Source organism: Leguminivora glycinivorella, chromosome 2 (genome assembly GCF_023078275.1).
Source record: "Leguminivora glycinivorella isolate SPB_JAAS2020 chromosome 2, LegGlyc_1.1, whole genome shotgun sequence".
Lineage (NCBI taxonomy): Eukaryota > Metazoa > Arthropoda > Insecta > Lepidoptera > Tortricidae > Leguminivora > Leguminivora glycinivorella.
The window spans coordinates 21,980,523-22,004,473 of NC_062972.1; the positions used below are offsets into that span (position 1 = coordinate 21,980,523).

The window sequence follows — 23,951 nt, forward strand, 5'->3', positions numbered from 1 at the left end:
TACTCTTATTGAATGGAGCTAAATCTATCAACTTGGTACGGTTTCTATGTTCATAGTTCATATCACAGTATAATAATACCAACTTTATTGTTTATGTCTTTACAATTAACATGAATAATATTAAACTTTTCAGTGTTCCAAAAGATGAAGGAAGGAGGCAGCGTTGGCTGTCGATTGTACCGATAAAAGGAAATGTTTCAGAGCGTTCGACAATTTGCAGATTTGCACTTTAAGGGCCAGTTGCACCAAACCACCTGTAAATGTAGGCTCTGTTCGTAAAATTTTACCGATTACGTGGGGGACTTAACGATTTGTTAATTACCACACCGGGGGTTGATAGCTACTGGGATTAGTTTTCCCAGTAGTTACTACCAAAATATTATTGTGATAGTTTAAAGTGACTGAAACATTTTTTAATAAATACAGGTGTCAGTAAAAGAAAAGTTATATTTTAAGCCTCGTGTTGCAACACTCACCACGCTCTTATTCTGGAACGGTTCTGAAAAAAAAATCCCAGTAGTTTACCACTGGTAAAAACTGTACCGTATTTTGTGGCGTAAGGCAAAGTAACTGCAGAGTGGTATAGAAATGGACCTTATTGGCGGTTGACAAATTAGTAAGGTGCATTAGAGTACCGAATGACAGAAATGTTCAGATAATTCCGAAAGGGGAATCTTGATATGACGGAAATAATGGTGATTTCTATGCGACTTTCCTAATTAGACGACTTTCGGAATTGCCCTAATGTACCTTACTTTTTGAGTTTGTGAGGATGGATGTTCACTTTCGTGATAAAACGATTGATCGGATTTGAATTTAATAAGTTACAAAATTAATCAGTCGTATAAACGTAATACGTCAAATTCCGCGGGATATCCCTAATGTATGCTTAATCATGGACACCCTAAAGAAAGAGATGCAAGACCGGCGTGACGTAATTCAAGGTCAAATTTTCTGGCTTCAACGTAATGTTCGGCACGCAATATCCATGGTATATAATATTCTTGCATATCGCAAATCGTTTTGTTGGATTACATTTTTTATTTATTGGAATGTTGTTTATTTAACTTTTATTGTTGTTAAAAGTTTAATTTTAATAGTTATTTTTATTTAACTAAGAACATTTGGAGCATTAATTTTTTTTCAACTTTTCTAAGACGAACGCATCCTAAACAAATTATGATTGTCATTTTGACATTGTAGTGGTGCTGGTGTTTTATAAAATCCTTCTAATTTCACGATCGAATTAGATTTACTCCGAAATTATTAAAGGAAAGTGTATTCTTCATAAAATTAAGTTTACTTACAAGTTTGTTGTAATACAAGTTTCACAACATAAGCCATCACTTTATTTATATTACTTTTCATTGTGAACCTGTCAAAGTGCTCGTAGTTTGTTCACGCTTTCTTTTAAATTCATATTTCATTAAGACTCAGTTTTTACATTGTAGAAGACAAGTGGGAAACAGCTGATAGCTTTTTCAATTACTCTCTTACTGTTTTATTGCTACTAGACGCGTAGAAGATGATTCAGATTATTTTAGAAATAAAGATATAGACCGTGTAAAGTAAATGAACACCATGAACGTGGATTTAAAGCAGACGTTTGCGCGCATCAAGCCAGTGTGCGATGTTGTGATGATGTGCCCGAGCGCGGAGTCCATCGCGCAGTTCACGAGCCGCGTCGGCGAGCTGAAGAAGGAGGCTGTGCAGGAGCTGCAGCAGTACCTCCTGTTTCCATTCATAACCCATATAAAGTCTACTGAAATTGAGTAAGTTAAAACTTTTTCGCAATCCAAAGTTTATACTTTTTGCTATTATATTTTGTAAAGCCCCTTACACACTTTTATTCATGCATGGTCTGCCTGCCAGCCTGTATAAATTTTATAGTTTAAACCAATTTTTAATTAAGCACATGTGCACTGCTGGATTCAATTTATCAGTTTAATATTTTAACACACAAAAAAGTCACTATAAGTAAATAAAAATTATTATACTTTATAATAGCTTATTTTAGTAATTTATTAAATAAGACTTTTTTTAATGATCAAAACATGTTATCATGTAAGTTTATAGAGCTTTTGCAAGTGTATATTTAATTCTGAAGTAATGTATGGTAAGTCACTTACCATAAGGAGGAAATTTGCTTGAATCTTAATACAAATTGTCTTTTAAAGCATGCTTATGCCTAAGTCATAATGAGGTACCATTTGCTTGAGAATGGCAAATTAATATTTTAAAAATCATACCCTACACCTACATATTACATAACACTAGTGTTAATGCTTAATAGGCTGTGCCAAAACTTTTTAAATAGCTATAAGATAAGATAAGATAAGATAATTCTTTATTTGATAAAACACGAGTGATATAAAGATGTTAATATGTACATTCGAGATCTTTACATGCTTGGCTGAATTTTCAGCATTCAAATATTTATTACATTAAATAATAAGATTGATAAAATTGTACAGTTTTTATTTGACAATTTTGTAGGTAATGAGATGATATTATTTTTGTCCAGTTTTCCAGTTTAGTTTACAACCTAGAGGGCATCGAAAAATAATGTGCATTTTTATATATTTTAGGAAGAAATATGAGCTTCAGTGGAGAATAATAGATGCTATCCGAATGGTACTGGAGAAAGTGACAGTGATCAGTTTTGAGATGTGCATCAAGATAGAGACAGGGCTGCTCACCCTGGTGTTCGATAACTCCAAGCCTGGCATGAGTATGATTATCTTTCAAGATATATAATGTTTTGTAGGATTATGAACCCACTTTTAATAAGGGTATCCCCAAAAATGGGACTGGGCTGGTCACGTCTGCCGCATGCATCCTGACAGATAGGCTAGTATAGCCACCAAGTGGATGCCACAAATAGAGCGCGGACGTGGCAGGCCCTGAAGAAGATGGAGGGACGATTTAGACACCTTCCTCACCAACTGGCCGGAAGAGGCACTAAACCGGGAGTCATGGAGGTTAAGGGGAGAGGCCTTTGCCCAGCAGTGGGACACCATTATAAGCTAGATAAAAAAAAAATCCCCACAGTACTGGCCCGAGCACTAGATCAGTGTAACGAGATATCGTTTAGGCGCCACTTTTGCCTAAAAAAATTGTATTTTTTCTTTTTAACATTTTAATAATTTGCCTAAAGTGGTCGCTCTACCCTGATCCTGCCCTCCCCACGTAAAACAGTATATTTTGAAAATGACGTTTATAAGACGTACTTACATGTAAATAACGCGTTCTTCTATTGGTATTCATCAATAAATGTGGAAGACTCTTGTGGTTGCTTTTTACAAAAAAAAACTGATTTTATGGAGATTCTTATTGGAATTGCGTTTGTTTTTATTTAAAGTGATATTTTACAATTTATAATTTTAGTTGCTGATGTGCCAGAAGAATTAAAGCACTCTATTATGAAGTGCCTCACAGTGCTCATGTTGCACATAGATGAGCATGTTCGCAAGAAGTTGCTTCGAACGCAGGTGCCCCTCATTGCTCAAGCCGTCTTTGTGTCCGTCCACCTTGCCAAGCTGGAGAGGCTCCGAGCGCTGAGGTTAGTATCTTGTTCTTGTCTATTATACTTCAGGATTTTTGGCACAATAAAGTAGAAAAATATATCCATACTAATATTATAAATGGGAAAGTGTGTGTGTCTGTTTGTCCGTCATTCACGGAAAAAGGGAGCGACGAATTGACGTCATTTTTTAAGTGGAGATACTTGAAGGGATGGAGAGTGACATAGGCTACTTTTTGTCTCTTTCTAACCCCCCAGTTCCCTAAAAATGGTTAGTGTCAGTTTATATGGAGCATTCCACAGTTTTCGAAATGAACGCGAGCAAAGCCGCGAGCAACAGCTAGTGTCTACATAAGACAAATAATTCAAATCAGTACTTACTACTACTCGTATTATTTGCTACTTGTCTCAGTCCTAGGCTAATCTCATCCAGAAATATTAATAAACACCAGCCACTATGTCGCCGCGTGGATCCCTTCTTCATATAGAATAAGATACTTCCTTAGTATTGAGCTTAGGGTGAGGTTATGCGATGCACTTGTTCTTTCACAGTTTGATTACTGCGATACAGTATATGGGCCACGCCTTCTGTCGCGTACTCAGAGATTAATACAAAGAGTGCAAAACGCCTGTGCGCGTTATTGTTTTGATATCCCTCCACGAGCGCATGTAACGCCATATTTAAATAAGAACTCCATTCTAAAAATGTCCACGCGGCAAAAGATCCATTTAGCGTCGCTTATGTTCGGCATTGTTCACCATCAGATACCTTCGTACCTTTACGATAAGCTGACATGGGCGCACAACTCCAGATCCTCAGAGGTTAGGACGTCTAGGTACCTGCAACTTGTCTGTCCTCGTCATCACTCAGCGGCCTTTCGTGGTTGTTTCCAGTACGCTGGTATGAAGATCTGGAATGACTTGCCTCCACCAATCCGTTCGCTGAAGTCGTTAACTGGTTTCAAGTCAAACTGTCGTGCGCACTTTTTACAAATTCAAACGGAAACTTTCACGTAGCATGTCTTTCACTTACACATTTATACATTCTCACTCACTTATACATTTTCACTATACGAGTACCTACCTACTTTGTTTTCTGTGGCAAAAATTTAAATTTTGAACTGCGGTTCACTAACACAGTTGGTATTGTTGTCCTACCGTCAAAATATTTTATAAATTCTTCTGTTTTTTTTTTTTTTTTTTTTGTAACGGCTGTTGTGTTTTTTATTTTTTATAATTTGATTTTGTATGTTTATTTTAATTATTCTTTTGTTTTTTTTTTCTTAATTGTTTTTATGTGTCGTTGGCGTACGTGCCGCCACTAAACCTAGGTCCTCACAGAAAACCAGCGCTGCGGGTTGCCGTGGCACCATGCTGAGTGAGGGTCCTATTTAGCGTCCATTGTATGTTTTGTTTGCATGCCTTCTTCTTTTTGTGTGTACCATGTTGTGACGTTAAATAAATGAATTCTATTCTATTCTATTCTATATTTATTACAACAACAAGTTCAAATCAACATCCATAAAAATGTATGTACTGCTGAACAAAAATATTTTTGTTTACTGTCAAACATCCAGATTATTCCACATATTAGCGTTTATTTTGTATCTGTTCTACAGAAATGAGTTTTGCGTTTATATAAACTACGTCGACTGCGAAGGCGACTGTGGGATATGGGGTAAATTGTGGCGTAGGCGAGAGGCTGGCAACCTGTCACTGCAATGTCACAGTTTTGTTTTCTGTCAACCCCTTATTTGCCAAGAGTGGCATTGAAACTTGAGTAGTTTCATATGCTCTGCCTACCCCTTCATGGGATACAGGCGTGATTGTATGTTATGTTATGTTTATAAACTACGTGTGTCTTCAGGCTAGCAGCCATTGACTCTGTGACCGCGCACACCGCCTGCCACCGCCAGCTGACGGATGGGTACCACATAAAGGACATCCCACTGGAGGCGCTGGTGGTGGACATGCTGGCCAGCATCCTGCCCGGCGTGCTGGCCGCGCTGCAGGACGTGGCCACCTGCACTGACAACCCGGGACATGCGGTGCAAGTGGTAAGGAGTTTAAAATTAAATTACTGGATTAGGATTGATATTTTTATTTACTACTACATAGTAGTGTCAGGAAAATGTGTCTAGGAAAATGTCAGGTGGTTTCATACATACAAGCATACGATCCGCTTGATGGTAAGCAGTCACCGCCGTGCCAATGTAATTCAAAATGGTTATATTATTCTCTATTGTAAATATATACCATGATCATTCTTATTGTCATATATCACGTTATGAACATACAGAAAAAAAAAACTTGAACAAAGATTTATTACTGCGAAAGACTTGTACTGCCATATGTGGTTCGAATAGGATTAGCAAGCTTGTATTGTTGTATCTCAGTGTCTAATATTTAAATTGTTGTGTTAACTTTTGCTACACTTTTCAGGCAGCAATAGACGCCATACACCGCATACTGTGTCTCACGATGAACGACAAATACTTGCTCAAGCACTCGACTTTAACGGCCGAAGACTTCGCAAAGATGGTCATAGACAAGCGAAAACCTAACAAAGAAGTAAGCAGTAAGGGTAATAAATATTTTTAAGGCACTTTCTACGTTATTTTGTGTATTTATTTAATTGGTTTTATTCAGAATTGGTCAATCCTTTCCAAGGCATTTATTTTATATTATTACAGCATGCAAATATCATTAAAATGACTAAGGAAGTAAAACATGATGCTTACTTACTCCAATCGCACCTTAATATGTGGCTTTTCAAGTGTCCTTATGCTTTGAAAATAATTGGCATATTCATCTAAAACTCAGACGTATAAAGACACTTGTGATGGATTTTTAGTGAAGAAAATAATCTTCACAAAAAGTTCATCAATTTACGTTTAAAATTATTTTTCGTGCCAATGTACTGCAATCAATATAGCATTTTTTTATTTATTTGTGTCATCATTCTACCAAAGAACACATAGAGAGGGTTGGTCACATGTAGATTGTTTCAGAAAAGAATCCCAAGGAGATATCCAAACGTTCAGCCGAATGGTTCGCAATGGCGGGCGATAAGCTGGTACTGATTAGCAAGTGTTTGTCGGAACTGGTCACGAACGATCATCCTAAAGTACGTCGTGAGCTCGGCGTGTACTGCGCGAGGCTGCTCACGGAGTGTCATCAGTGAGTCTTTTATCTTTGGTCATTAGTTCACTTCAAACGTCCTGCTGATTGGTTCGCGATGGCGGGCGAGAAGCTGGTACTGATTTCTAAAAGTCTGTCAGAAGTGATCACGAACGTTTACCGTAAAGTGTGTCATGAGCTCGGCATTTCCAGCGCGATGCTGCTCAAAGAGTGTCCAGTGAGTCTTCTATCTTTAGTCATTTCACCTCAAACGTTTTGCTAATTGTTTTACGACGGCGGGTGAAAAACTGATGCTGATCAGAGAGATCACGGATGATTTTTTACACTAATTTTTGACTTTGCATTGGAAAATTCGAAATTTTACGGAATTTGGTAAGGTATCTTTTAAATTGCGATTTAATCTTCCGCCAGAACAATGCAGCCATCAGTCTCCATCGCCCTGGACCTGCTACTGGCGCTTTCCGGCGACTCGCATCCCGAAGTGTCAGAATACTGCTCACAGGCGGTGCGAGCGCACTGCGGCCGCCACGTGGCCGACAGCCTGCGGGACAACTTCACAGCCACCGTTGCTGGCCTGCCGCGCGTGTTGAACAACGTCGGTGAGTGAGCAGTGCGCACAATACTGCCGTCTCGTTCGCACCCCGATGTGTCGGAGTACCCATGGCCCATGGCCGACAGCCTGCGCAACCACTTAATTTAGGCGGTATGCCGCGCGTAACTGAACAACGTCGCTGAGTAGTAACGACGATACAGGTCAATTCACAAGAGCTGGCACGAATGGAACGAATGTTTGAATGAAAATATGCATGTGTGTGACAGATTAACCAATAAAATGGTGGCTCTTGACAGTTACGACTGTATACCAATACAGGTGTCACTCACACAATCAAAGTTTCGTTCATTTCATTCGTGCCAGCTTTCGTGAATCGACCTGTACCTGCCGTCTCGTTCGCCTCTATCCTGTCTTCTGGATCTATCCTAATATAGAAACTGGCCTCCAATCACAGGAGGTTTTAGCTGCGTGCCCTAACCTACTATTCGTGGATTGAGGATTAAAGGCATTATAGTGTTATATTTATTTATATCTCCTGTCTTTCTTTCAGATTCCGCCCGCAAACTAACAGCCCTAAACAAGTTATACGGCTACATAGAAGTGATGATGGACTCCGCACAACCGCAGACGCTGACGGCAGCGCTCAGCACCGAGGACTCCCTGCAGGGCCTCGTGAGCGCGCTGCTGGAGGCGGCCGCGCTGCACACCGACCTCGTGCTGCTCGCGCGCCACACGAGAGGTACAAGGCTTTGCACATCTTACACAGCTCAGCATGGTGTGATGATGGACTCCGCACAACCGCAGACGTTCGTAGCTGCGTAGTTCAGCGTGCGTAGCTGAATGCACAAACACGAAACGAAACACTCGTAGATATCTATCTCTATCGCTCTTGCGTATTGGCGCGAGCCAGGCTACCTTTCGCGGCGGTTCGTTTTCGTTTCGCGTCGTAGAAATACCATTCGGCTACGGGGCCTGGTGATGTGCGAGATGCATGCATCATCACTTACCATCAGGTGTGATCGTGGTCAAACGTCTACTTATACATACTAAAAAAAAAAATGATGATGTAATCAGCATTGCTAAGCTATAAGCGCTAGGGAGCTTCGCGTGAGAGCATGTTGACAGACTTATATTGACCGGGATTACCTTTTTGATTTTTATCGAGCTGTCGATATTTAAACGTAGTTGCATCATGATAACGGAAAACTGAAGAAAACGGGTGGCAAATTCCAGATACTGCGCGCGATCTACCCTCATTTGCGCATTTGTGAATCATTCAAAATTTTTACTTTAAGGGCCTCCGCTAGATGCCGCAAACACTCGTCGCGTGCGCACACTCCCGGGTCCCGCCAATATGTAAAGTCCGTCACACTCGCTCGCGCCGTTTAGAGCCGTTCATACGATTTCTTATTAGACGGGCGTCCGTTCCGCGCGTCCTTAGACTCGACTAGTGTTTCAGTTTAAGACTGCAATTTTTATTTAATTTTATAGACGGCGTGCCGACGACACCGCCGACGTCATCACCGTGGCTGAAGCTGCGGCACCTCTCGGGCTCGGCGACCGCTCGGCTGTGGAGCGCGGCGCGGCTGCTGGGCGGCGCCGAGTGCGCGGCGCTGCTGCTCGACCGCCTCGGCCCGCACGCCGCCGAGAGCGCCGCGCTGGCCAACCAGCTCGCGTCAGGTATCTCATCGACCTTTTCATTCTCGCGTAGATCCGACGCTTTCCGATCGCTGCTTCGTCTAAATCATTTCACGTCATTAACGTCATTTCTATCATTTTTCAACGTGTCGACATGTAGCCGCCGTGCAGGATCAGGTGTCTGGCTCCGAGGACCATAATTATGTAGCCGCTAAAACTTCAATTTGAAGTAGACCTAATATATTTCCTAAAAGGTCAGTACCTTTTTACTGATTTAGAATGGTGATTCGACTAAACGGTCTAAGTATCGAAGAGTGATTTTCAATATTTGAACAGTTAAAACGGACGGTTAAATTTAGGTGCCTCTAATTGCCCGCAATACATCACTTGTGGTACGCCCCTATTAGCGTAAACTTTACTTACGGAACTAGCCGAACCTGTCGGCTGCGTTTGGCTATTGCTTAAGACAAAGTGAGAATTTATACTATAAAAGGTTGCGTTCGTCAAATCACAAATAACAATTTCTTATTTACAGCTCCTAACGCCCCAACGGAATTAGCGCAGCGCGTGCTAAGTGCATACACGGAGGAGAGCACGTGGTACCTACCGCTAGAGGTGGGCTGTGAAGAGGCGCCCTCTACAGATGAAACCCTCGACCCATCTGTGTACGACCCCCGCGCATGGACCAAGGACAGCGTGCCAGGTAGTTACCTTTCACCACACCAACTGGTAACTGCTTTCTTTGCTGTTCGAAAACAGATAGCAAAACTACATTTTATCCACTAGAGTGCAAAGTAATTTCATACAAATTTTAATTTATTTCAATCTGGCTGGTAGAATTTACCTGTAAATGATGATTTTTAATCATAAATATTGAATGAATTGATGGATTTGATTTAGTTTCATATTTTATAGTCAGTATTTTGTTCGTGATGGTATGGTGAAAATTTGTGTTTCACTCGGTGGCAAAGTTTGTTTAATCTTGTTAGGTTGACTGGTAGAGAATGCCATGTAGCATTAAGTCCGCCTTTTGTAACTGTATATTTACTGGGCAATAAAGTTTAAATAAATAAATAAATAAACCTTCGTGTCTTGAAACCCTCGCAACGCTCAAGATTCCACTTTTGAACCAATATTGGAATCTTTCGCTTGCTCGTGTATCAACATTGGCACGTGCGGTTAAACAACAACCCCATGTAAAACAAATAACTATTGTGACTTGTATGAGGGGGAGCGCATAGTTCAAGGTTATTCTCTTTAAAAACAAATAAATATCTGACCTTGGTTTTCTGCTCCAGGTCTATACGAGGGCGCTACTGAAACTCGCTACACGGGCATCAGCTACGCGGCTCCCCGCACCCCGCGGCGGGCAGCGGGCACCTGCGCCACGCTGGGCGAGGCGCAGCGCAATATGGCGCTCTCCTGCATACTGACTGAGGGCGTCGGCCTAATGGCGAAGAGGCTTATGGCTGACTTTCAACCCTATCTTCTGAAAACGCTCTGCTTGATACTGGAGAGAGTCGGTGAGTTCTCATGATTATAACAACACACCTAAAACGTACACCCTTTAAACCGCGTACGTAACCAGTTGCGATTAAAGAATTTGTTTTTTTTTTATTCTTGCACTCTCGAATCTCGTTGCAGGTGCTAAACAATTAGGTCTAGAAATAGGAGCCCCATTGCGGCCAGGTAGATTCCTTTATTACCGTTTGGTAGCCAAAATTTCGTAACCGGCTACAAAACGGGAAATCCGGGAATCTTGATTCCCATTTTCTAGCCGGTTACGTAGTGAGCCAGAGTAGTACCGTTTGGTAACTAAGTTTTGTAACTGGCTACAAATTGGGTATCAGGATTCCCAGTTTGTAGCCGGTTACGTATTGGACCAGCGTGGTACCGTTTGGTAACTAAGTTTTGTAACTGACTGTAGAACGGAAAGCTGTACATACGGACAGCCTGGGCCCCATTTTATAAACTTACAAGTTACAAGTTTACAGGCGTTTTCTGGCAACACTTGCCCCGTTTTTTACAATTTGCGTTTTATAAAAGTACTGTCTTACAATTTTACAGGTTACAGGAACAAGTGCCTGTAGCTTAACCAAAGACAAAAATATGGGAGTTTAATAGTTTTAAACTCATAATCGAACAGGCGTTTTATAAAAATATTGTAAATTACAAGTGTAGGTGGGTACACTTGTAACAAAAACTTACCGGGGTCTTGAGTCCTGTAACGGCATCTAAGTAGTTCAGTTTTCTCGGTTATTTCATTCAACAGTGTTAAAATGATCCGTCTCTTGAGAGATTCTTCATCCGATTCTTCAGATGACGAGATACCGCGACAGCGTCGACCTAGGTTGTTTCGGCCTCGAACAAATTTGGACTTTCTGACGCCGTACGAGTTCAACGAACGATTTAGAATGAACTCCACGCAAATGGAGAACATGCTTGCCGAGATTGGAGATTCCTTGGAGTCCCCGACCAACACCAATCACGCAATGAGCTCGAAGTTGCAGCTCTGCGTTGCCTTGCACTGGCTCGGAACTGGCTGCCAATACCATGCCGTGGGTGACATGCACGGCGTCTCCAAGTCAAGTGTGTGCAAAGCTGTCCATGGCGTTGTTAAGGCTATAAATAATAAATTATTCAACAAAGTAGTCACCTGGCCAGAGGATATTAATGAGGTAAGTTGCTACTAGTTTTTTGAGCATATTTAGAAATCTGCTAATATTAAACTGTTCAATTGATTTGGAGAATTGAGGTGACAATAAGAACTATGTATGATTCAATATATGTAAATTAAATTGTTTAATAAAGGGGACTTATAAAGCTTATAGTCATACTAACCCGCTGCATGTTGGGACTTAGGACTTACATAGTGGACAAATGACAGGACAGATAGTCTGTCCTCTCTGCTTAAACTTTGAAACAAACATACTTACAATGTAAACTATAAAAAAAATATTTTACTTGTTGCAGGTAGTAGCGCAATACCATGCAATTGCCGGTATGCCACTTGTGATAGGGAGTGTTGATGGCACCCTCATTGAAATTGACGCACCAACCAACCGGGAAGACCAATTTGTTGATCGACATGGAAACCACTCGATCAATTGTATGGCAGTCTGTGGCCCTACAGGAATATTTTATTTTGTCAGTGCCCGCTGGCCTGGTAGTGTCCATGACAGCAGAGTTCTAAAGAACTCGCTGCTATACACAAAAATGGAAGCTGGTTGGAGACCATTGCCTAATTGTGTCCTTCTTGGAGACTCTGGCTACCCCTTATTAAATTGGCTTTTGACGCCTACAGGTATTAACCTGGACTCCGTAGAGGTAGCCCGATACAATCGGGCACACAGATCAACCAGGAGAGTTATTGAAAATGCGTTTGGTATTTTAAAAGAAAAGTTCCCTTGTTTGAACTATCTAAGAGTAAACCCAACATTTGCAGGGGAAATTTTCAAATGTTGCACAACATTATGCAACATTGCCCGCACCTTACAGGATGACCAAGAAATTCTGCGGGAGGGAAATTATAATAATGTTGCTGATAATATGGTGGTGGAGAGGAATCTGCAAGGGCAGCGAAGGTTACAGGAAATGTTAAATTATTTTAGAAATTAATAAAGTGATTTTTGCAATAGATATTTTTTGTTTTATTAAGAGTTCTAACTTCTAAATAGTGTATCTATCAATGGTAGTCTCCAAATATTGACCAGCAATACTAACAGCATTAAGCACCTTTAATTTAGACATTTTTATGGATGGGCTATTCCCAATATATTTCTTGTTATTATATATAAGTTACTTTTGAGAACATTCGAAAAGCATAATCGTACAGCGTCATTACGTGTATGAGATGGGAAGTGATAACAAGAACAGATGGTAGGTCTTAACCTATGATGGAACTCTTAGATTCACAGCATCGCCTATAATTATGCATGTTATTGACGTTCATCCAGTGTCCAGAGTACTACTGTAGGAACTCTAAACTTCAGTTCAGACCAAAACTGAAAGCCGATGGGGCCAGCAAGTTCTCAAATGGCGACCACGTACCGGACAACGAAATATTGGAAGGTCATCCATAAGGTATTCCCTGGGGGAATTAGTTAACTAACAGGGTGATAATGATAATAGGGAATTAGATTTGCTGCAATTGAAGGGAAAGCTATGTGAAATAAAATTAATTGTTTGGATTTAGTCTTATATTTTAAAAATGTATAAAAATTGCACTTAGACTTCTTATTCACTTTGAAGAGATGCCGCCTCTCGGCTCCGTTAAACAGAAAAATAGTAACCCCTACACACCTCGGCCGGTAAATAGGAAAGCCTCGGATCACATCTGAGATATTTCCTATTTTAACGGCCTAAGTGGTAAAGAAGTTTTAACGAACAATAAAATACAGTAAGCAACATGACCAAAATTGCATTCAAATATTTCAAAGTCAACCACTGTATAAATGAGAGTAAATAGTGCCCCTAGACTGGTAGCAATGTCAAGATTAAATCTGATACAGGACACTTGTTACCATATATGTTCAGTAATAAACAGAGATTGTTAGTTAGGAGGCCATAACTAAAAACTTCCTGTGTTGTGTTTACTCTTTACCTTAAAACTATTTATTAAATTTAGTCACTTTGGTTGTCAATAGATATTTGGTAATTTAGTAGAAAAGGTGCGATTGATATGTCACATTTAACTAGACAAGCCTAAGAATATTTGGTTTAATTTCCATCAGAACCTCACCTACGGTTAAGACACTACTAGGTACCAACTGCAGGTTTTACCTAACATCATAAAGAAATTTTCAATTTTTTTATTGAATATGAGGTCATAACATAATCAATTACACACTAATCAACAATTAAAAATTTCTTTTAGTAATACATTTTTAAACACAAATCAAAGTATTTATTATTTTGTAATAAATATTTTGATTCATGTTAGGTATTAAGTACACTATTATATTTAAATTGATAAAAATGTCATATACTGAAGGCCAAAAGGTTGCTGGTTCGATCCCAGCCCCTTAGCACTGGAGGTCTCTGTCACTTTTTCCTTAGTATATGACATCTATTTCAATTTATAATTGTTACTGTTATAATTTCTACACAAGAAATTTACTTAGAAATTACACATAGATTACACACATGCACCTCAGATCACAGATATATTCACAAATTTTTTTATAAAATAATGAGATCAAGATCAACTCCACACTAATCAACAATTATAAATAATAACTGTAATAAACTAATAATAGTAATCATTTATCTAATTTACTTACCGCCTTATTCATAAAAACTTAACAAACCCATTTTGTCATCATCACTCAAAATATCTTTTGTTACTTTTTAACAAACACTAATGTGAAACTGACAGATAAGGACAAACAGTTTTTAAGTTAACAAAGGTTTGATTATCGTTTATGAACAACACAGTTAGGAATGCATGCAAATGCATGTTAAAATATTTTTGAGCAATATATTGATTTAAACTAACACGATCTTCACTCATATTATTAAATTAAAACGGGACTTAATCGCGTAAAACTTACGTTTTATATTTAACCCGACGTTTCGGACATGACATTACGTCTACCCGTGACCACGGACGTAATGTCATGTCCGAAACGTCGGGTTAAATATAAAACGTAAGTTTTACGCGATTAAGTCCCGTTTTAATTTAATAATATTTTTGAGCAACTTTGCATATCTGTCTGATGGCTCAGAATTAGATGATTAAAAACTATTTATTAACCATACAAGAATCATATTAATGGGGCAAGCAAATTAGGTAAATAATAAGCATTTCCAGGAATAAATTCCCAAGCAAGCTGGAAAACCTTTTGTTAACCTTTTGTAATTTATTCCTGGATATTTTCATAATTTGATTGCCCTATAAGTTGACTACTTATTCAGAATCTTCTAAATATTCAATGTCATACTGTTCTTCATCACTGCTGCTTCCATCTTCGTCAGTTTGTTTGTTGTTGTTGCTGGCAATAGTGTGGGCTTGATTGGCCCATTTATTTGATTCAATGTTGAGCTCTTTTTCTATTTTTTTTATTTTTAGTTCTTTTAAATAATTTTCTTTTTCCAACAGTTTGACCATCAAATAATTTTTTTCATATTTAAGATCTTGAATCCTTTTTTTAAATCTTTTTTCTCGTGGTGCTTGAGTTCGGTTACTGCTTTTCTTCTTGGCAAGTGCAGGGGTGTTAGGTCTTTCACCATGTGTTGTGTTGATTGTAGATGTAGATCTACCGCCATCAATATCAATAGAATTTATTTCCGCTTCACTAGACTCTGCAACAGGTAGCCCTACCAGGGTTGGTGACTCCTTCCCTATGATGCTATAAATCATATCATCAACATCGGTGAACTTTGTGGTTGCACTTCCAGTGGCCCGGCTGTTGTCACGTTTTTTCTATAAATAAGATAAAATAAATAAGTAATCCTGCTATATACCACCCCCTGCTGGGCACAGGCCTCCTCTCATAAATAAAATATTCCGTTTATATTATAGAACTTAAACTAACAAAAGTTACATTCATATTAACTCTGCGGGGCTACCATAGCAGAACATATTTACAATGACGACCGGTCTGGCGTAGTTGGTAGTGACCCTGCCTGCTAAGCCGCGGTCCTGGGTTCGAATTCCGGCAAGGGCATTTATTTGTGTGATGAGTACAGATATTTGTTCCTGAGTCATGGATGTTTTCTATGTATATAAGTATGTATTTATCTATATATGTATGTATATCATCGCCTAGTACCCATAGTACAAGCTTTGCTTAGTTTGGGGCTAGGTTGATTTGTGTAAGGTGTCCCCAATATTTATTTATTTATTATTATTATAATGGTACTGAAGGTAAAAGTAGTGAGCGTAAAAGGTTGCTCCTGAAACTTTCTTCTCAGAAGTCAATAATTCAATACATTCTTTACTGTTTTTCTATCAATGCTTTACAATATCTAAATGTAAAAAGACAATTTTTTTGGCACTGAGATTGACTAGTATGCATACATACCACTGCATTCTTTCTTAAATTTTGCCAGAATGTGTCCCTGGTGTACATATACTCTTTGTTATTAGGCACCAACGCCAACGATTGTGCCATGGCATGCATCCGTTTCCAGGCACTAACCTTATCAGTCTTTGTTAAAGTATCTGAAATAGGTAATACAATGACAATATATTTAATATTGGTTTTATTGATGATTACTTTAATTTTACAAAGTAGAAACTGAAAAGGGTCAGTCCCAAGTGGGTGCCGAGATTTGTCGTTGACTTATTAGAATTCGTCTCGTTATATATGTATTGTGCGTTCACATAATGGTATAAAATACTACTAAGCATAATTTTCGATACGCAGTGAATCTTTGAAGTCGCATATACCGATACTATGTAATGATCCTCTCCATTGAACATTGGTAAAACAGTACAATTTGTAAATAATCGTGCTTTACCTGAAAACGGCCCGAAAAGTACTTCTTTAGTACTAAAAACCGCTCTCAACCACTCAATTTTGGCTTCGTTTCTGGCCATAGTTCCAATAAAGATTCAAAAAGCTTCAAAGTCCCGACAGTAGAACGAGTTTTTATGACAGATGTTTTTTTTTAAATAGTGATGTCCGCCACACCTGTAGATGTCACTTGTAATCGAGATTTACCGTGGTCCATTACAATTGTAAACTTTTGTGTGTATTTATAAAACACCTGTAATCGTGCACAGTGCATTACAGGTACCTGTAGCCTGTACACTTGTAACCTGTAACTTGTAAGTTTATAAAACGGGGCCCTGACAGAGCAAAACTATAAGGGTTCCTATGGAAGCTGGTTTTCAACCATGGCTACGAAACGGTAATAATTTAGGGCCAGTTGCATCAACCATATTTGACAGACACGTCATCGTCAAGCAGCAGACGTCTATGGAACTTCCCATACAATAATATTTAACGATCGCTTTAACGGTGACAGATGGTTTGATGCAACCGGCCCTTAGTTTCATTTTGTAACCAGTTACAACATGGGATTCTTTTTCCTGTTTCGAAGCCGGTTACCAAATGTGATTACAAATCGGTAATGGAAAAGTCCTAATATGAAGCCAGTTACGAATATGGATTTTTTTCCCGTTTCGAAGCTGGTTACCAATTTTGAGTTACGAAACGGTACTAAACCGTTCGTTTTAAAGCAAACCGTTCAGATATTGGCATTTACTCCGTTCGCAGGTAGTACGTACGAGTTGCTTCACCTAGCTGGCGTAAAGGCCATCAGCGACATCGCGACAGCGTGCGGCCACGAATCCGTGCCCGACCTCATCCGCTGCAACGCTGACTACTTCACGCATCAGATCTCTGTCAGGCTAAAGAAGGTACTTCGTAATCTCCGCATCTGATTCTTATCGCATTATTTTATAAATGATCGTGTTAGACCGCCTAAATGAGGAGGCACACTGTCATTTTATCCCTCCAGGCGGCGCCTGTGCAAGTGTCTAGGCATGCCACTGTCATTCATGTGAGAGAGAGAAAAAACATATCATCTTCTCGCTCTCACGTATAAAATTCTTTATCTGCGCAATGCAAGTGCAATGGACGAATAGGGTGGCGCCACCTTTGAGTGTGCCTCCTCATTGTTTATCTCTAACTTTGATTTCGATTGTTTTCCCCCTAACTATCTTTTTACTGAGTTGTGCTAGTAAAAAGTATTGTATCTATCATATTTTCAGGCTTGGAACACTGAGTCAGCACTTCAAATCCTGTCCGTGGTTATGCAGTACAGTGACGCGAGTATACTGGACTGTCTATATGGAATAGTGGAAGATGTAAGTAACTCTAAAATTGTTGGACCCTACTCCAGTCAATCATTATTGTATTTATTTCTCAAGTAGATGATGAGATTGATGAGCCTCTAGAGTTTGTTCGGGAGGAGAAAGTGATAGTCATAGGGTATTAGATACCAAGCATTTCATGACTATTTTATTTTCGCACAGACTCTAAGACTTGTAGGTTTTCTTTGAGACTTTTATGAAAAAAAAAGTACACTATAACACATTTTATAGAAATCTTTAATTTTAGGTTCTTGTCCAAAGTTTGGATAAATATCACGAAAAAAACTTACAAGCATACCTTCAAGTGTTCCTGACTTTCATAACCTGCATCCGAAAATGGTTTCCTGTCGAGGATGAATCCAAAAAGACTGACAATAGTAAAAAAGGAAAGGGCCAAGAAATCGACGTCTTGAAAGATCTGATGGAATATCTGGCGCATACTGAAGAGATGGAGAAACTGATGAAAAACGAAGAAGTGGAGACGAAACAAACGGCAGAAGAGATGTATAAGGAAGATCAGAAATTGAGGGAAGAAGGGATCTTGGACTATGATGATAAAGTTACAGGTGAGTTGTTTAGTTGGTCGGCTTGCATTTAAAAGGAGTTTAATATATACTCTGTCAAACAAGTCTGTCAGTAAATAAGAACAAAGAAAACTATAGGTATCCTTTTCTATAGCACCCTAAAGAAAAGGATGCATATAGTTTTCTTTGTTCTTATTTACTGACAGACTTGTTTGACAAAGTATAGTAGCTATTTTTAACCCCCGCGGCAAAAACCACGGGGTGTTATAAGTTTGACGTGTCTGTCTGTCTGTTTGTGTGTGTGTCTGTCTGTGGCATCGTAGCTCCCGAGTGGATGAACCGATTTAGTGGTTTTATGTATGTATGTATGTATAAGCTTTATTGTACATAAAGGAAACAAAAGAGACACAGTTACAGAGTCAGTAATATACAATGTAGGCGGACTTATCCCTTAATGGGATCTCTTCCAGTCAACCTTTGAGGAAATGAGTAGAAGCGAATTAACGATGAGTGACGAATTCAAAAATGTACAACCACTAAAAGAATTAAATGTAAATTTTGTATACACATGGTAACAAATATATACATATACAATTACATTAATACACCAATATATACATATATAATAATATAATAATATATAAACAAATACTCATAAAATATATATTTATATAGGTACTTAGGCCAAAAAGTATATGGATATTAATTCGAACCACAAAGCAAGACGACAATTAAAAAAATAGATTTTTGTTTGAAAGCTGAATTAGTCGGGAGTGTTCATAGCCATGTTTCATGAAAATCGGTCCACCATGTCGCGGTCGAGGCTTTTTTCAAAATTTTAATTTTGTGGTTATCAAGTAATGTTCTCATACATCCATGACATTATGCCATAAAATATCAGAATTATTAGATTTTTGAAAATGTCTAAAGACCTTTGGTTTGTCTACACGGTAGGAATTTTATAACCAACTGTAGTGTTAAAGTTGTTATGAGACGTGCAGTAAATCGAATGTGTATTTCAGAGGAAGCCCCTCCCCTGCCTCGGCACATCGTGGTGACGCGGACGATTCTGAAGCGCTGCCTCAACTTCCTCACGTCCAAGAACACCGAGGTCGCCATCCTAGCGCTGCAGGTAGGTTCAACATCGTGACTTGCGTCGTGTCATTCACGAAGTCGTGCGCTTTAGTTCGTTATTTCATGTTATAAAGTAAATGTGACATTGGGGCGCATTATACATGAAATTTGAAATCGAATTTCACGAAAGTACCTACGCGTGGGTAGACCACAATTACAATAAGGTCACTAAGGGAAGTGTGTCATTCATACTTTTACCACTAACCATGAGTAGCAAGTAGCAAAAGTATGAACTCGGAAAAATACCTCTGACTATGAGTAAAAAGGTCAAATGTGAAGGCTAGACACACTTCTCATTATGACACACTTACCCGTATTGACCTAACTAATATTAAATACCATTTACAGATATTATAAAGTTCATTTTACTTTATTCAGGTCTTAAACGAGGGTTTTCCGATTCTGGAAAAGTATCAAGATGAATTGCTGCCGCTGGCTCACCAATGCTGGGCGCCGCTAGCCGCGCGCTGCGCCGCGGACGACGCTGTTGTACTGCGCCGAGCGCTGGAGCTTCTAGTCACTATGGCGGCGCTGGCTAAGGACTTCCTCAGACAGCGGGCGGCTACGTAAGTCGCACTAATCGATTTTGAACACGTACTCGTTTTACATCGTCCATTTACTGCCGTCGGCACACGTTTGCGTAGACAAGGTTTTTTCAACACACTTGCTCATAAACATACGTTTTTAGGCTCACATTACACACATTGGCTCTCTTGTATCTTAATGTACTATTATCTGTATGTTTTCGGAATTTGAAAGGTTACCTATCATCTTTCCAGGGACGTGTTACCGCACATATACTCGTTCCTGCACAAGTCGGCGCGCGAGAGCCACCTGAAGGACGCGGGCGCCGCCTACCGCAGCTCCGCCGCATACCGGCTACAGGTAACGCTTAACATATGGGCATTTGGTCAAACAACTAAATTCAAAATGTGGAGATAGCTCAAACTGTAAGGAGCGCACGATCCCATTACTATATCAACATTTTCAATGATTGGATTCGTGTACAGAAATTTAACTTAATATTCAGAATACAGACAACATCTAGGATTACAACGAAGATAGAGTCAATCTTGAAGGATTTATAATTTTCAGTTAGTAATACAGTACAATGTCGATAATCTGGCACTGTTGCTGACACGGATGTGCCTGATTAGTGCAAATTCGGATTAGTGGATATATAACCATTCTCTAAATATTTTCATATTTTTTTTATGTATGTCGTATAAAAAGACTGCTAAAATAATACGTTCGAAAAACATTCGACCATTATCTGGTTTTTAGCCACTTTTAAAATGAAGCGAATAAATGGTAAACTTGCACTTGAAATTATCACCTGCGTCTCTATTTTAGTGCTGGATTACTGGACGTTTCGGACTACCGAAGTGCCGGATTATCGAGCTTGTACTGTATTTCATTCTCTAAAATCATGTACAAATTTTTATGCAGGCATGCGCGCTGAACGCACTGAGCACCCTGGCCTCAGACCTGGTGCTGGAGGCCGATCGCCTGGAGGCCGCCATGGCCTGTGTCGACCACTACCTCAGCAGCAAGCAGCCTAGGCCTCTGCAGGTAATATAGTGTATTTGTTATAATATAACACTTAAATGTACCCCAGCCAAAAATACTATTCGTTCTTTTATCGGCGGTGATCACGGTCTATAATTCTATATCCCATTGTAGAGTGATTACCTTTTTAGGGTTCCGTAGTCAACTAGGAACCCTTATAGTTTCGACATGTCTGTCTGTCCGTCCGTCCGTCCGCGGATAATCTCAGTAACCGTTAGCACTAGAAAACTGAAATTTGGTACCAAATGGAAAAAAATGTTTTATTAATGTAAAGTGGGGGCTGATATTTTTTTTCATTCCAACCCCAACGTGTGATATATTGTTGGATAGCACAGATCAATACAACAAGATGGCCCTTACAGGGCGACTCGCGGTCACCAAGCATACGACAAATCAGGTTTATAAAAGTTTGAACGCGTGCGACACCGATCAGTAGCGCCCAAGTATACGACCCGCTAACAGTGTCCGTGTCCGCTCGGGAAAAAATCTTAAATAATCAATTTTGGTTGCAAACAATGGTCTCTTACAGCATAAAGTGGTGTGGCAAGTCTTCTAACACTTCTACATGTAAAAAAGATGGAACAACATTCCACAGTTAAGTCAAATTAATTATTTTGTTGAATATTGTTTATTGTCCGCGGAGTTCATTTATACTGGTCAATATGGTTGTGCTGAGCGGCGCCGAGGCGCGTCCATCCCTCTTTACCGAGTTAAAAATGTGATATGCTATCCCTTTCACTTAAACGACTAGGCATGGGGCCATGTTAGTTTATGTCTGTTGCGGGAACTTCGTACTGCCGTTCGTACCATGTGCTACCATTTTATGAAATATAAAAGAAAGCAGATTTGTAATAGTGAATAATTATCTAGAATCTGTAGAGTCTGTAGTGGTATTTAGTTCATTGATTAGTTAAGAATATTTAGTTGGTTATTTAACTTAGTAAACGTAAGTAAAAATGCACAGTTTAGTTATTAGTTACTAGAATGATTTTTATTGAGATGCTATCACAATTATCATCCTCCTTGCGTTATCCCGGCATCGGCATTCGCCACGCTGGGGTCCGCTTTGGAAACTACTACCAAGATTTGGCGTAGGCACTAGTTTTATGAAAGCGACTGCCATCTGACCTTCCAACCCGAAGGGTAACTAGGCCTTATTATAATTTAATTATAATATTATAATTTGTTGCAAAACAAATTCACCACAGTACTGGTACCGGTACCATTGTCTATAATAGACATGTCCCATTCCCATCCCTACTGCTAATCATAAAGGCGCGCCATTATTTGAAACGACCAATGGCAGCACCGTGCGCGCCCGCCTCACCCCGCAAGGATTGGTGATTTGCGTCTCGAACAATATCGCTTGCATTTGGCTTCTAGTGGGGTGTTCTGTGTTGGATAGGTATTTAAAAATGAATAAGGGTTTACTAAGATCGTATTTTGATAATATTAATATTTTCGGAAATAATCGCTCCTAAAGGAAAAAAAAGTGCGTCCCCCCCTCTAACTCTTGAACCATATGTTTAAAAAATATGAAAAAAATCACAAAAGTAGAACTTTATAAAGAATTTCTAGGAAAATTGTTTTGAACTTGATAGGTTCAGTAGTTTTTGAGAAACATACGGAAAACTACGGAACCCTACACTGAGCGTGGCCCGACACGCTCTTGGCCGGTTTTTTGTCTTTTTGAATCCCTGGTATTTCGACGCAGTTATGGTCAAGGGTAACTAAATTGTGTTCTGAGGAACTGTTTGACATGATGCCAACCTCCACTTTTCATCATCGCACCGCTCGCCATCGACTGGGCGTTCATCCACATACCTTGCAACCTAAATGGTCGCGCACCGTGCGGTTTCGAGGAATTTCCCCCGCGGACGCTCCGGCTGTGGAATGAGCTCCCTGCCGAGGTATTTCCGATAAACTACAGTATGGGGTTCTTCAAAAAAGGAGTGTACAAGTTTCTAATGGGTCGGCAACGCGCATGTGACACGCCTTGAGTTGCAGGCGTCAATAGGTTACGGTGACCGCTTTCCATCAGGCGGACCGTATACCTGTTTGCCACCGACGTGGTATTAAAAAAAATTATAACCGTTTATCCCCAGGAGCTCGCTGTGAAGTTCTTCAAAGCAATGCTGGAGTACGACTTCGGCGCGACTTGGTACCATCTGCGCGTGGTCGCCGACAACGAATGCGTACTTCACCCGCCGGACTGCAAGCCCATAGACCTGGTCCCCATCATCGGTACCCCCTACAGCCCCTCCAAGAAAGATCTCGAACGCAATGTGGCGCTCGTGTTCACGGGGTACGAACACCAAGGCTAGCACACGCCGTGTCTGCGGAGATGCAGACGCGGTAAACGAAAACTTGCACGGTAAAGTGGAGCATTTTACTAAATGTACTAGTTACTCGTATGTCCCGTTTAAACTTGAATTTTATAATGTGTATGTTTTTTACTCTGCGACAATGGATGTGGAAAATGCTCAATAAAATTCAGACTTGAAACTTTGATATAATGTAGGCCATTAAATAAAAATATGTCTATATGGGACAGCTCATGAATATCTCATTTATACTATTCAGATTCAAATGGAGTTAATTGTATCGTATTCAATACGATGTTTTACTTGGAACCAATCTGTTAATCCAACACTGCATTAACAGCGCATATATACATCCCCGTTTTTTCTAGCTTTATTGTTGAGCCTTAACATTGATGTCTGTATAAGCATGTATAATATGCACAATCATTAACATACCGTTTCAAGATATATGACTGTGTTACGCCATGTCTTGCGTGGGCGACGGTCGCGCGACCGTCGCCGTCGCGTCTCATACTTCCATATCGATAAGGTTTGATTTCGTATGCGTCGCATCGCCGTCGCGCGACCGTCGCCCACGCAAGCCACGGCGTTATTGGAATTGGGCTACTGGCGCTAAATACGGACAAATATGATTAATAAATTAAGACGTACGAAACGTATTTTTACAAAATTGCAAAATGATCTTCCGCCTACTATGATTAGGTAGTAAATTTTTGAAATA

The 23,951-nt window shown here is 39.7% G+C and overlaps 1 protein-coding gene across 4 annotated transcripts; it reads left to right on the forward strand.

Annotated features, from left to right (window-relative positions):
• Positions 1-1,208: 1,208 nt before the first annotated feature.
• On the forward strand, positions 1,209-23,684 carry LOC125241866 (TELO2-interacting protein 1 homolog). 4 transcript variants are annotated; one of them, XM_048150551.1, is made up of 19 exons: positions 1,209-1,772; positions 2,589-2,731; positions 3,388-3,562; positions 5,391-5,580; positions 5,966-6,107; positions 6,535-6,703; positions 7,076-7,263; positions 7,768-7,956; positions 8,709-8,897; positions 9,391-9,558; positions 10,154-10,378; positions 17,081-17,223; positions 17,578-17,673; positions 17,927-18,245; positions 19,226-19,335; positions 19,716-19,903; positions 20,117-20,222; positions 20,787-20,909; positions 23,012-23,684. In XM_048150551.1, the coding sequence occupies exons 1-19, from the start codon at positions 1,573-1,575 to the stop codon at positions 23,228-23,230; spliced, it is 3,282 nt and encodes a 1,093-aa protein (XP_048006508.1). In that variant the 5' UTR covers positions 1,209-1,572; the 3' UTR covers positions 23,231-23,684. The 4 variants fall into 4 exon arrangements, with proteins under 4 accessions (XP_048006508.1, XP_048006522.1, XP_048006515.1 ...); XM_048150565.1 differs by having other exon boundaries at positions 5,966-6,101; XM_048150558.1 differs by having other exon boundaries at positions 5,966-6,094; positions 6,525-6,703.
• Positions 23,685-23,951: the final 267 nt, after the last annotated feature.